This window comes from Astyanax mexicanus, chromosome 4 (genome assembly GCF_023375975.1).
Source record: "Astyanax mexicanus isolate ESR-SI-001 chromosome 4, AstMex3_surface, whole genome shotgun sequence".
NCBI classification, from domain to species: Eukaryota; Metazoa; Chordata; class Actinopteri; order Characiformes; family Acestrorhamphidae; genus Astyanax; species Astyanax mexicanus.
In genome coordinates this window covers 48,897,345-48,911,206 of record NC_064411.1, presented here as the reverse complement: position 1 = coordinate 48,911,206, position 13,862 = coordinate 48,897,345, and the positions used below count along the sequence as shown (strand labels likewise).

The 13,862-nt window shown below is 37.2% G+C and overlaps 1 protein-coding gene across 2 annotated transcripts in view; it reads left to right on the top strand.

Annotated features, from left to right (window-relative positions):
- The window catches only part of arhgap45a (Rho GTPase activating protein 45a), a 40,456-nt gene that overhangs the window by 8,788 nt on the left and 17,806 nt on the right, over window positions 1-13,862 (top strand). For both annotated transcript variants that reach the window (XM_022678848.2, XM_022678847.2), the window contains exons 3-6: window positions 3,727-3,867; window positions 8,960-9,044; window positions 10,801-10,873; window positions 13,695-13,770. In XM_022678848.2, coding sequence (XP_022534569.2) covers window positions 3,727-3,867; window positions 8,960-9,044; window positions 10,801-10,873; window positions 13,695-13,770 — 375 coding nt within the window. The remainder of the gene's footprint in view (window positions 1-3,726; window positions 3,868-8,959; window positions 9,045-10,800; window positions 10,874-13,694; window positions 13,771-13,862) is intronic.

Below are 13,862 nucleotides of genomic sequence, written 5' to 3'. Positions count from 1 at the left end.
GTTTACTCAAGTTACCTTGAGTTCACAGCTCAGACACTGTCTGTACGTTGTCTTTCTGTCTAAGTGACTCAGAAACATGTGACTGAGTGTGTGATGTGTATGGTGTGTCTGTGTGTGTGAGAGGTGAGGGGACTTTAGGGGATGTTCCTCTTTATAAGACAGGTCACAGATCAGCATCACAGTGTGTCAGGCGGTAAAAAGAGGATGAGTAACATGTGAGGAAGCTGACCTTAAAGCAGACACTGAGTGGTCAGTTTGCAAAAACTCAGTTTATGTAAGTGATAATAAAGTAATCTTCACAAAAAAAGCTTCAAAATGTGGTTTTGCGACATGACTCTGCTTTACGCTATTTGATGGACACTTCAAAAAAGTTAATTGAGTTTATTTTGATAACTCAATTTAAATACCTGTAGAATTTTGAAAAAATAGCTACTACATCTACCTCATCTGTTTTCATTTGATACATATATACTGCTGCACTAAAAGGTAGTAATTCTCATTGGGGAAAGTTGGGTTTAATGTCACTTTGAAATAAAGTTGGAAAAAAGTAAGCAATTATATTATTTTGTCATATTTTTTGAAGAATAACTGAAAACATACTCAAATGTGGTATATCATGATATATATTCTTAATCGTGATATAAAAAATTCCATATCGTGATATATGATTTTTTACCATATCGCCCAGCACTAATGTGTCCTCATAAATTTATATTAAAAAATGTTTAATATTATATGTTTTTTGTTGCTGTTGTTATAAGATGTCATTGATGTGTATTTGTGCTGGTGGGACACATTCAGAAGAAGCTCAGCTGGATTTGCTCTGCAGGTGCAGATCAGATGACATTAACACTAGTTTTATGTTGCAGATGTTCTTTTTTTCATGTTGCATTTTTTTGCCGCCAACGCACCGGACACATTTCAGCGATTGAAGTGAATAGGAGTTGTATAAAGACTAAAAGCTGTGAAAAAGAAGAACTTCCTTTATTTCCCTGGAGAGGATGAGATTTCACTAGCCTGAGCTGAACCCTGTGTTTTTATAGCGCTGCTGCTGCTGCGTTACTTCTGTAATGTAACGTCCGTGTTTAGGTTGCTCGGGGCTGTTGATTTGCATTGTTGTGGTGTCAGTTTTACTCGTTGTTTTAAAGGGATAAACATGGTTCTCTCTGCTTTTATTGTCAGTGTTCTCATCAGGTGAAGCTGGTGTTGGGAGTGGTGAAGTTAGTGAGTGTGCTGAACGGCCGTTAGGGGGTACAGTATGTATGTGAGAGTGTGCGGAGGGCCACAGTTTCCGGCCCAGGCCGTGGTGAGCTGAGTAGATCTTAGATTAAATGCAGTTGTGTGTGTGGAGGCTACATGCAGGAAATAACTGCCAAGATCACACATACACACTTACACACAGCCACACACACAGGCTTTACAAGAGAGGCCAGTACTTATACAGTACTTCCTCATGAACACATGGCACAGCACACCATAGATATACATTTCCATATGCTCTGGAAAAAAATGAGAGACCACTTAAAAATTATGATTTTCTTTGATTTTACCAAATTGAAAACCTAAATATAAATCGACTGCTTGATTTTTGCACCAGGAGAGGTATAAAGTTTTATCCAAAACCAGTGTGTAAGACTGGTGGAGAAGAACATGCCAAGATGCATGAAAACTGTGATTAAAAAAACTCAACTTTTAACAATTCTCTGTGATACTTATACACAATATCTGTATTACTGAAGAGGATAAAATACTCCTAAATAAGCAAATTCCAATAAATATGGATTTACACTATTCATTTGATTGGCGAATTGTTTATAGCCATGCCTAATAGTTTTATTTCTGTTTTTTTTTTCTCCTGAAATTACACGGCCAATTACCCAACCCACTCATTAGGACTCCTTCTATCACTATTGATGCCCCAACACACCAGGAGGGTAAAAACTAGCACATGCCTCCTCCAACACATGTGAAGTCAGACTCCACCTCTTTTTGAACTGCTACTGATGCAGCATTGCTGAGTAGCATCACAGCGCGGAGGAAAGCGCACTCGGTTCTGATACATCAGCTCACAGACGCCTTGTGCTGATCGACATCACCCTTTGGAGTGATGAAAAGAAAAAGGACCATCTACCCACCCAGAGAGAGCAATACCAATTATGATCTCTCAGGCCTCTGGTAGTAGTCGATGGCAAGCTACATGAACAGGTTTCAAACCGGCAATCCCTTGATCATAGTGGCAGCACTTACCGGTAGTTTATAGCCATGCCTATTTGTTATGTTTTCAGTTTAGTTCTTATAATTTGGTTCATGCTTATTGTTTTGTTGTCCCTAAACATGCATATTGAATTAACATTCAGCCTCTTTACAATCCTTGACAACCCTGAAGATAATCCCTCTGAAAAAGGGCTTCATCCAGGGCACCATACAAGCTAAAACTCTAAATATTTTTATGTATCCTGTCAGATTTTTAATTAAGCTGTTTAAAAGGATGGTGTGGAAATGGACAGTGTGGTGTCAGTGCTTTGTTGGACTATGTGTTTGAGTGTCACACCCTGGTGAACTGTGGAAATGGGTTTTCAGTGTGTGGGTGCAGAAATTTACGGCCTGTTTCTCAGTAGGACAGTTATGAAATATTTTCCAGCCAAGATTGGTCACTAGAGTGCTAACTGGGTGTGTAAAATGCATTAATTCATCTCAGTGCACTGAAATGAATGTGTGCTAACACTTTCCTGTGAATGTAATGTCTAACACATTCATAACATATGGCATTCTATGGTTATAGATGTTTTTACAAACGCAGAGCAGATAATAGTCATGTTAATAGTGCATTATCAATCATAATAATGCATTGTAAGTTGTGTTTAAAACATGTTACGTGTCAGTAAAAATCAACTCAGTCCCAGCATGCATAGTTCTGCTAGAAGTTTTGCTATAATTGCTTTTAATCAATGAATTATACCAATGTTGAATGGTAGGCATCATGAGAATAAATTATGAATGGTATATGATATATGATAATGCACAATAAATATACAGTACCAGTCAAAAGTTTGGACACACCAAAAATTAGGGGAATTATGTAGTAAACAGTATAAAAAAGTGTTTGTCCTCCACATTAATCCCCTGACCTAAACCTGATGAACTGAGATGGTGATTTGGGATGAGCTGGAGCCTTAACTATTGTTCAGCACCTCCAGGAACTCCTTCAAGATGCCGTATACTATATGCTATACCAGGTGTCTCTCCCTCATGAAGACACTGAGATTAAAATACCAAGAGAGTGCAGATCTGTCCTCAAAGATAAATGTGCTACTTCTAAATCTAAAGTATAAAACATATTCTGGTTTGTTTAACACTGCTATGTGTTCCTGTATATCTTATTGTCTTCCATATTAAATGTACAAGGTTTGACTGGTACTGTATATAGTCATGTTTATAATGCCCTATGAATGCATTTAGTTTTAAAGTGGTTTAAATGTGGTAATTCAACTCTGATCTCAGAATCAGTTAAAACAAATGATAAAAATGTTCATTTACTTATAAAAACATTATGCTGTCATCTGTCTGTGAATATGCCCAAATTATCAGTGTGTTTTTTTCTGTTGTCTATTAGGCCATAGATTTACACACCTGTTTCTAACCACTTATCTGTGTATGTAAATACTGTATTGCTGTCTCTTTGTGTGACCTGTATTAGTAACTCTATCTCTTTCTCTCTCTCTACAGAGAAGGAGTCTCGGAGGGCAGTGGCTCACGAGTGCTTGGGGAAGGTTCTGCGGGTCTTGCGGCAGGTGATCAGCACCTACCCTCTGCTCAACACTGTGGAAACACTCACAGCTGCAGGAACACTCATCTCCAAGGTCAAAGGTCAGATCTTGTAAATAACACCTGATTATCCTAAAACAATGGTGCAGTTTTAAGGTTGCGTAGAGATTCACTTACTTCATATACTGCATTTGTACCAGTGCAACAAACACCACCATGTCAGTACTTTATTAGGGCAGAGCAATAAAAAAGACAGTATTATAACAAATATTCTGATTGATTGAACAGTGTACCTTGCTTATGGTTTATAAACAATAATAAAAGGACAGCCAGTATTTCTAGTTACACTTCCAAGTTTATCAATTAGTAATTGAATTACAATCCCATTAAATTACATAAATCAAGTGTGCCACAGTAGTGCCACCGTTGGGCCATGAGCAAGGGCCTTATGCTGCCCACTGCTCTGGGCACGTGTTCTCACAGTCATTGTGTGTGTGTCTGAGTGTTTTCAGTATTGTGTATGTGTGTGTGTGTTATCTTCACGGATGTTAAAGTTGGAGGACAAATTCCACCTGTGCCCAGCACAAGTATGGGGTACATTGTTACTTGTCTTGCCTTGTCTTGTCTTGTCTTGTAACCCTAATATTGTCCAATTGTGTTCCTTGCGCGCTTGTTTACCGGGGCGGATTAACGTACAGGCTACCCTAGGCTGCAGCTTTGGGGCCCATGCAATAATTAGAGCCCACTGATTGGCCACGTTTTTTTATTAACTCATTTTCACCCAACCACAAAGTCTGCCCTGCCCCTTCTAGCTTCACGCTTTAGTCAGAGACCTTATTAATGATGGGAATTATGAGTTTGTCTATGTGAGTGTGCTCATGGCCACTTGTGCTGTTGCACTGTTTATCATTTATCATGTGCCCTGCTAACAGTAATGCTAATCCAGCAAGCTACTTATTGACCTACGTCACTGTGCTGAAGACTCTCAGATGCTCTCTCTCTCTCTTTCTCTCTCTCTCTCTTTTTCTCTCTGCAGCTAATTTAGCATTTCTTTCCTCTATTAACCCTCTCAATTAAACGCAGCACATTAAAATATTCTAATTTAAAAATCATCAAATATACCTGAAAATAAATCAGGATTTGTATTATTATTAATTGCATAATATTGTTTTGGTTAATCAAATTCTAAACAAATATTTCAAGTGATTGGCATAATTAATATAAATAGCATAATTTGTGTGTGTGTCTGTGTGTGTGTTTGGGATGGGGGGCCCCCATTCAAAGTGAAGCCTAGGGGCCCCTATCAACTTACGATTTTTGTACGATTATGAAAATCCTGGAAAAGTCATGGGATTTAAAAATAGCAATTTCCAGACCTGGAAAAGTTTTGGAAAAAAAAAATGTCCAGAACGTTTTGGAGAAGTCATGGAAATTTGGTCTGCAAATCTTTTGTGGTTCCATTTATCGATGGAGAAAATCTATATTGAGCTAACAAATACATCCGCTCAGAGTAAATTCAGTAATTTAGCCCTACAAAATGGAGGTCTCAGGATCTGACACACATTTTATTATTAAAGATTGTGTGTCAACATTTTATCTAAATCATTTTAGACCTACTATAATTATTTTTTTAATTAGTTGATTTTTGGTTTTACTGTCCATGTCTGCACTTATGTTTTAATAATATATATGTAGTCATATAGTTGTATGATCATGAAAATTTGCCTTAAAGACATTTGCCAGAAAAGTCATTAAAAATCTTGAATTTTTTTTATTAAAACGTGTTTGACCAAAGCATAAAAAAGGTGGACTGCAGCAGGTGAAAAAAGCACAAAACAAATAATAATTAAGTTTACTGACCTTTTAAAAGATGTAATTGCATTATTATGCTATAATAGTCCAATTACATCAGTGATATTAAATTGTCTTAATTTTTATTTTCTATCGCGACCAATAACCAGAGGATTAACAAGAAGAGGAACACTCACTTAGAAATAATAAGCATTACGTGATTTCTGTGTATCTTGTTAGCACTACTTCTGAACAGACAGTAGAGGAAGCCTTCAGGGCTGCGTCAGCATGCTGTAGTGATAACAGTAAATGAGAAGACACTGCACTCCATTGCCACATCTGACACCATGGTAACTGCTCTTTATTCGCCTGCCAGCTGTTTTTAGAGAGCCGAGACCACAACTGTCACACTGTGTTTCCTAAACAAAGCGGAGGAGGTCGACGCCCACTCCTGTTTTCATCAAACACAGTCTCTTCTATCAGGGGAAAGACTGTAGACTTTCAGAAAGAAGTCTTTAAATAGGCTACCATCTAAGTACTGGATCACAGTTAAAAACTCCCTAGAAGTATGATAATCCTCTGGAAAACCCCTGTCAAGCAAACAAAGCTCAGATTTGTGAGTTCAACGTAGAGCTTATCTAAAATCTTGATATTCTTCAAATATATGAGTGATTCTCCATTACCATATTGGTTTATTTAATTCCTACATACTGAAAAAAGAGTTTTATTTAAGTTTTATTTATATTTTGTTTGATGATTTGTCAGATTGTAACAAACAGCACTGTTTCGAGCTATCAAATATGCAAACTATTGCTTCTTTTACATGTTTTTATTTTCAAGGGTGTCAAAACTGTGCACGTTCAGTAGAACTTATGTATTTGTACAGTATGAAACCAATATAAAGATAAAAGTTTAATGTAGCTATTTTTTTATAATAATAAGCAGCTCCCTTCAACAATACAAGCAGCTTTTATAGGCATGGAAAGGCAAGTTTGTTTGTACAGTATCTTTAAAAAAAGTGGCAAATTCAAACTGATTTACAAATAAAAGCATTTTCAAATAATGTGCCCAACACATGTTGAATATCAAAACTGGTAGGGTTCCAGGACTCCCTGGTTGCAAATTCTAATAGAACACAGTACATCACAGAGTACACAGAAATACCAACTATATATAGTCAAATAATATATAATAGATATATAATCTATCAAAATAAAATGGCTTAAGTGGATCCCAGAGCGCTTTCCCACTTCTGACACCAAGTCAAGTTTGCGCTCTTGTGGAGAAAATCAGCCAGGGTTCAAACAAGGTGAAAAAATAGCCTCCCTGTATTTTAGTTAATGGAAAGTGTCAAATATGAAAATTACTGTCACATAAGGGTTCTGTACAGGTATCTGACATAAACACAAGTCTACTGAAATTCATTTTTTTTAGCTTCTACATTTCAAGATGTACAATCTGTATTCTGTTGAAAATAGAATTAAACAGTGTACATTTTTACCCTTTCGTGTAGGCAGTATGTCGGTCTGGGTGAAAGCAGGCCTCTCTGAAGCCCCTTTAGTTGAGTGGCTGTTGGATTGTTGTGACTCCTTCACCATCTTTGATTCAGCGTTAAAGCAGTTCTGGTTAAAGCAGTTCTCTGTACATTACCTTAATTTTTTATCGTCTATAAAACTACTACATTTGCACCACTTGCAAACAATATATGCTTAATCTTTTTACTGCTCAGTTCAAAAAGCTTTTGTGAACACAGTGCTGAATTAACTTATACAAACGGTCCATTTTTTAAATGTTGTTAAATTAACATATATTAAAGCAAAATCATTCAATAAGAGTGATTATACCTTCTTGTATAAAGTAAGCGTTTTCAAAGGTACAATGTTTGTTCTGACAGCAGTAAACTCTGCCCTCTAAGAGACTCTGAACAGACACTGCATTGTCTAGAATCACTCTGACTCAACAAGGAGGGAGGATGAACTATCTTCCCCACATCCTTCCCTGTGAGACTGACAGAGAGTCTAAGATGCTTAGCGACCAAAATCTTTTCAGCTTACTACGTTGTAAAGCCCTTTTTTATTTGGCTACTTTTGCTACATTCATAACCTACCTATACTCTAGTAGATTTAAAATCTGCCAAGCTCAAAATTATAAAACAATAATATGTTAGGAAGAGGTGGAAAAGATAGAATATCACTACATAATTTTCTTGCTGGAAGATAGACCTTGTACACACCCATGGTAGTGCTAGTGTGAACACATAGTTAGCAAGTTGGTTAGCACCTGTTTAGCAAGGTGACTTGTAGTGCTGGAGATGTTATTAATAATGAGACTAATCACTGGAAGAAATATGATTGGCAGTTCACTAACATTCAATCCTTAAGCATTTGTTCAAGGATCAATTCCTCCCCTTTAACAAAAAGAGCCAATCAGATTGCTGCTTGGAGGAAGATCAGCTTGTTGAGGAAATCTGTGCAAGCGCAGTAGCCACACCTAGCCAAAAACAACAACAACAACAAAAAAACGTTTTTGTGCATAATGGAGCCAAACCTTTTAAACTATTTTATTAGTGATTTTTTTTTATATCATGTGGAAATTATCATAAAACCTTCAGTTTAGCGTATGTTGGCCTCTTATCATTCATGCAGATGGAAGGCTGGTCTTGTATGAGTGGATATAACTGGCATTGCCCAGATGGCCGCAGAGTGAACTGATTACCTATGTATATACTTTACACACTTTACACTTTATTTGTTAGCTGTATTGTATAGCCCAAACCACTTAAAACTGGTTTATACTTACAAATGGTTGAGAAAATCACATGGGTCCACTCCTCTTAGTCTGTTGCATTATATGACACTGGTTTCTTAGCCAATTAAATTCCCAGTGTTCCTGAAAGTCTTACAGTTTCCTGTTGGATTCATGATTACCCAGTTGCCTAGCTTAAGACCCACAAAAGCTGTGGTAATAAGAGTTTCTTTCCCTGGAAATGACAAAAATAACCTGTAGCGAATAGCAGTTAGTCTTTTTAATAAGAAGCTGTCCTATAGCTTCTTATTAAAAAGAAGCGCTATATAAATAAAATTGAATTGAATTGAATTTGAAGAGTGAAATACATGGTCATGCCACATTTCATGGGACAGGAATTCGTATCTTGTCTCATGACTTTTAGAGCCTTTTTGAATTATAACAAACTGAATTTCTAGGTTAAAAAGCTAAAAATAAAGAAATAAATAAGTTAATGTAAATGAAAATATGAAAGTATGTTCTCTTCTGCTCTTTTTAGCTGTCAGATCAGCAGCGATTGTTTGAGGTATTGTCAAACAGCAAGCAGAAGTTGTTGTTCCGACTCCATTACCATTACCATCACCTCACGGCAGCATTGTCTCGTGTTTACTGTTTACAGGCTTCAGTTATGAAGGCAGCAATGAAGCTCAGAAGAAGGATTTCGAGAAAGCCATCGAGACCATCGCAGTGGCCTTCAGCAGCAAGTGAGTGCAGCTCTCAACTCTTGGATGTTTTGTATGGATAGGCATTGGTTGAAATGTGTACATCATTTCCAGTTTAACAAAAGTAACATGACAAACAGGACAGAGATTGCTAAATACAGGGAAACTTGGTTAAGACTAAGACTGTGTTTCATTGATGTCATTCAGTTTATTCATGTGGAAATGATGCACACATTTGCATTACTTGTCTCGATAAAGTGCTCTGACTAAATAATGTGCTCTTTTATTTCGTGTAAGAGCACAACTTCCCTTTTTAGTTTGAGCCTGTGTCACAATGTCAGTTATGACTGTTTCAGGAAAAGAAAGATCTACCAGGGCTTTATTCTGTTTTTGATGCTGCTTTTACCTCTTTAGCAACTAATTTGACTATAAAAGTACAATGCCAATTCCAAAAAAGATGGGACACTGTTTAAAATGTGAATACATGTAATATTTACTCATTTTACTCACAATAGAATGTAGTCAAAAGTACAACATTTACCCAGGTTATGAAAAGTAAAAGGAACTCTTTTAGAATCCAATGTTAGTAATCTCTGGGACAGGGTCATGTCTACTAGGTTTCATTCCATCGTTTTTTTTTTTTTTTTCCTTGTAAAATGTCTAGTTGTGGTCTCTAGTACTCCAGTATAAATGAAAGAATGCCATTTGAGCATTATTTTATTTTATTTTTGTAAAAAAATCCGGTGATCCAGTATAACGCTGCGTTTGTCCGGTAGAGGAGTGGAGGATGATAGAATTTCGGCTCTTGCTTATAAATATTCATACATGCAAACATATCGCCTCTGATTGGCTAAAAGCACTGCGACACCAGCGAGACGTTTTAAAATAAAGACATTTTTACACTAATAACAGTCTTTGCAATGTCATATGTTACTTTACAACATGTGTAATGCCCTGCTAAGTGCAGTTTAGCCCCTGATCTAGAGTCTCTGTAAAACACAAAATCCACCAGAGATCCTATGTAAACCTAGTTACTTACACACAGAGGTGGGTAGTCCAGGTCCAGAAAATATAAATCCACCCTGGGGTTTTGTTGGCTAAGCCGCAGCAGAGCCCGGGTGTATTTTTACTTTTAACAAGTGTAAACAGAACTGGTTTAAACATAAACCTACCTATATCAATTGTACTTAACTGGTGGTGTTCCATAAACAAATTCTAACCCTTTGTTCCTTAGTGTAGTTTGCACAAATAACACAGGAACAAACTGCCATGCTGTTCCTAGTACTGTTAGCTCATGTCTGACAAGAAGTGTGTCCTGAGCGAAGGTGGACGAGGTCAGAGTGAGGCAGTATATGGTTTAGCATTGTCTTGCTGAAATATGCAAGACCTTCCCTGACATATACATTGTCTGGATGGGAGCATAAGTTGTTCTTAATCCTTTGCAAGCCAGTCCAATCAGATATGCAGGCATTTGAACTGTGATAACTGATAACAAGCTGGATGGTCCATCTCCATAGGAGTCCACAAGACACGATGTCTGTGGTTTCCACAAAGAATGTGGAGCAGCTTTGTAGAAATAGCTGGAATGATGAGTCTAGGCAGTGTGTAAGGGAATGTTATCGTAGGTTTTTGTTCTGTGTGTGCGTGTAAATGTTTCTCAGTCAGTGTCAGTAGCCGAACAGATTGCCCTTTTCCTGTCTGATGGCACTTCAGTGTTTCCCTCCAATAACATCAGTGTGTTTCTCACACATTCAAATGTACATCTACACTGGACTAATGTCTGTCTTTCTCTTTCTAGTGTGTCAGAGTTGCTGATGGGGGAGGTGGACAGCAGTACCCTTCTATCCCTGCCTCCGACTGAGAAAAGCAGGGTAAGAGAATGTGTTTAGTGGAAATAGAGATCCTTTACCTAGCTCTAGATATGTGTATTATGTCTATTGTCTTTGTTGTGGGTGCTGTGTATATTGTTAAATGTGTGAATTCAAGCTCTAGCTAATATTGAATTATAGTTTATTGGGGAGAGCTGTGAGCTGATACAGTTGGGCATGGAGGCATCTGGAGTCCGAGTAGGCCAAGGAAGTGTTTCAGACTTGTGGAGACATTCCTGGAAAACCCTTGCTGTGTGTGTGTGGGCGAGCATTATCCTACTGATAAATGTCAGTTAGTGTTAGTGCTATCATATTAGTACTAGGGTTGTCTGCTTGCTGTATTCAGTGGCACCCCAGGTCACCACACCAACAGTACGTACAGCTCTGGAAAAAAATAAGAGACCACTTTGAAAATGATGAGTCTGATTTCATCTAATTGAAAATCTATTCAAAAGCAGTGTGTAAGAATGGTGGAGGAGAACATGCCAAGATGCATTAAAACTGTGATCAAACACCAGAATTATTCGACCAAATATTGATTTCTGAACTCTTAAAACTTTATAAATATGAACTTGTTTTCTTTGCATTATTTTTGTATTTGTTTTGTTTTATTTTGTTGAAATGTTGCCTGTAGTTTATAGAATAAAACAACAATGTTCATTTTACTCAAACATATACCTATACATAGTCAAATCAGAGAAACTGATTGATAAACGGAAGTGGTATCTTAATTTTTTCCAGAGCTGTATAGTGTACAGCAGTATTGAAGCAATCGACACAAAAACTGTCATTCAATTCTAAACAGGACCTGTATTCGTTGTTAAAAATGGCACAATTCCAGTCTATATCAATCCAGGTTTCTTGTCGACACAAACAAAGGCAGTGATGGGTGGCTGGTTGTCGGTGTAGATGACAAGCAGCTTTTCGGAAAAGTATAATATGAGAGGCTTTTTTGTGGGGGGAAGCATTTTGTAATGCCCTCTTGTGGCAAGACCAGGACTGTAATCATATCTACTTGTTACATTACTGCATTATTGTGCATTTATATATATTTTTTTTGTCAGTTAGTTTACTATGAAACACTAAATTAAATAGTTATGTGAGTAAGAAATTGAATTGTTGGCCTACTCTCATCTAATGTTCCCTATAAAAGGCCTACTGTTGATTCCATTAGAGTGTTTCTCATGTAAAGCCCAGTGTAGACCTGTAATAAAGCAGCTCCGTCGTTAGCTCACACTATACTTCTGTTTTTTTGTTGTTGATGGCAAAACAAAAAGTCCTCTTTACTCTGCTGTGTCCTCTCTCAGACAGGGAACTAAGGCAATGCCGCCCAATCAAACCAACCGTTTCCTAACCCTGTGTGTCTGTGTGTGTGTGTATACGTGAGAGAGAGAGAGAGAGAGAGAGAGAGAGAGAGAGAGAGAGAGAGAGAGCATGGCGGATGTTGTCGATGGCGCTTGGGTCTGTAGCTTCCTGCTCTAGGTTTCTATCATAGCTTCCTCTTTTCCTCTCATACACTCAAGCAGAAAGTCTTGCACACTCTGTACTGTTGTTCCCGCACTACGCAGCAGGGTGGGCCCACTTTATGCTGAATCAGTTAAAAATAAACTAATTGATTTACAGTGTTTCTGTTATTCGAACCTTATTAAGTGTTAAGGGTTATTAGGACATCAAATAGGTCAAATAGGAAAGTGTAGCTATACAACTTAAATTTTCTTTTATATTCTGTGTTTTTTGCTGTGCCCTAGTTATGAGACCTCAAAATTAAAATTAACATCTTCATTATTACGAAATAAATCATTTTTGACTATAGTTTTTATGTTAATGGCAAGAAAAAACAGCTTTAATCACCTTTAAATCACCCTACTTCTTGAATTTGCTCAAATGGCTGAACTGAAACTGAAAATAAACAACCCGAAAACCAACCGAGCCCAACCCAACCACATACTACTACTATCACTCACTTTGATGCTTCAATGTGAGAAAGATGCACTTCAGACCTAACTGACGTCTACTTGCAATAATCAACTGCTAATCTATTAGTGTTTAAGGAATAGCAAGTGCATAAATCCACTCCAGTGAAACATACCATCCAAAAAAAGCAGTGTGTATGACTGATGGAGAAGAACATGCAAATATACATGAAAACTGTGATTAAAAACCAGGGTTATTTCACCAAATAATAATTAATTAATATGTATATGAATATTTGCATTATTTGAGGTCTGAAAGCTCTGCATCTTTTTGTTATTTCAGCCATTTCTCATTTTCTGCAAATGTTTTAAATAACAATATTTTTATTTGGAATTTGGGAGAAATGTTGTCTGTAATTTATAGAAAACAACAGTGTTCATTTTACTCAAACATAAACCAGAATATGTCACACTTTTTATTTCCTAGATTAGCATTGCTAGCTTTGTTCCAGGTTAGCATTGTTAGCAATATTATAGCAATAGATAACAATGCATTATGTGGTATTTTGCTCATCCAAACATCATAAAAACATCTCCACAGATATAACTTTAATGAGTTGTAACTGATGATATACTGTATAATACAATGTACAATTTTGTATTGTAGCTCAAATAGCATAAGCAATATATCTACAGGTAACAAGCTGTACCATGTTTAAAAGGTTTCTGGGTCAAAAAGAAGGGTTTGATTGCATTCAGCCACAAAAGCTTTATTGAGGTCATCTTCTGCTGTTGGTTGATTAGCTTTGCTGCTCCTGATCCAATACCCAGTGCTGGGGTTTATACACCTTAAGCTCAGGCTTGGAATTATGTGAAATTGATGTGAAATATATGTGTATGTGTGTGTTCAGTCCATGGAGAACCTGTGTGGATCTTCTGCGGGGCAGGGAATGGATGGAGGTGGAGGATGTGATCATGAGGACTGCAGTGAGTATCACACATTCAAATGGTGCTCAGTTTTACACCCTCACACACTTCCTCACACAGAGTGTGGCTTCAACTTTTGTTTTATTTTTTCT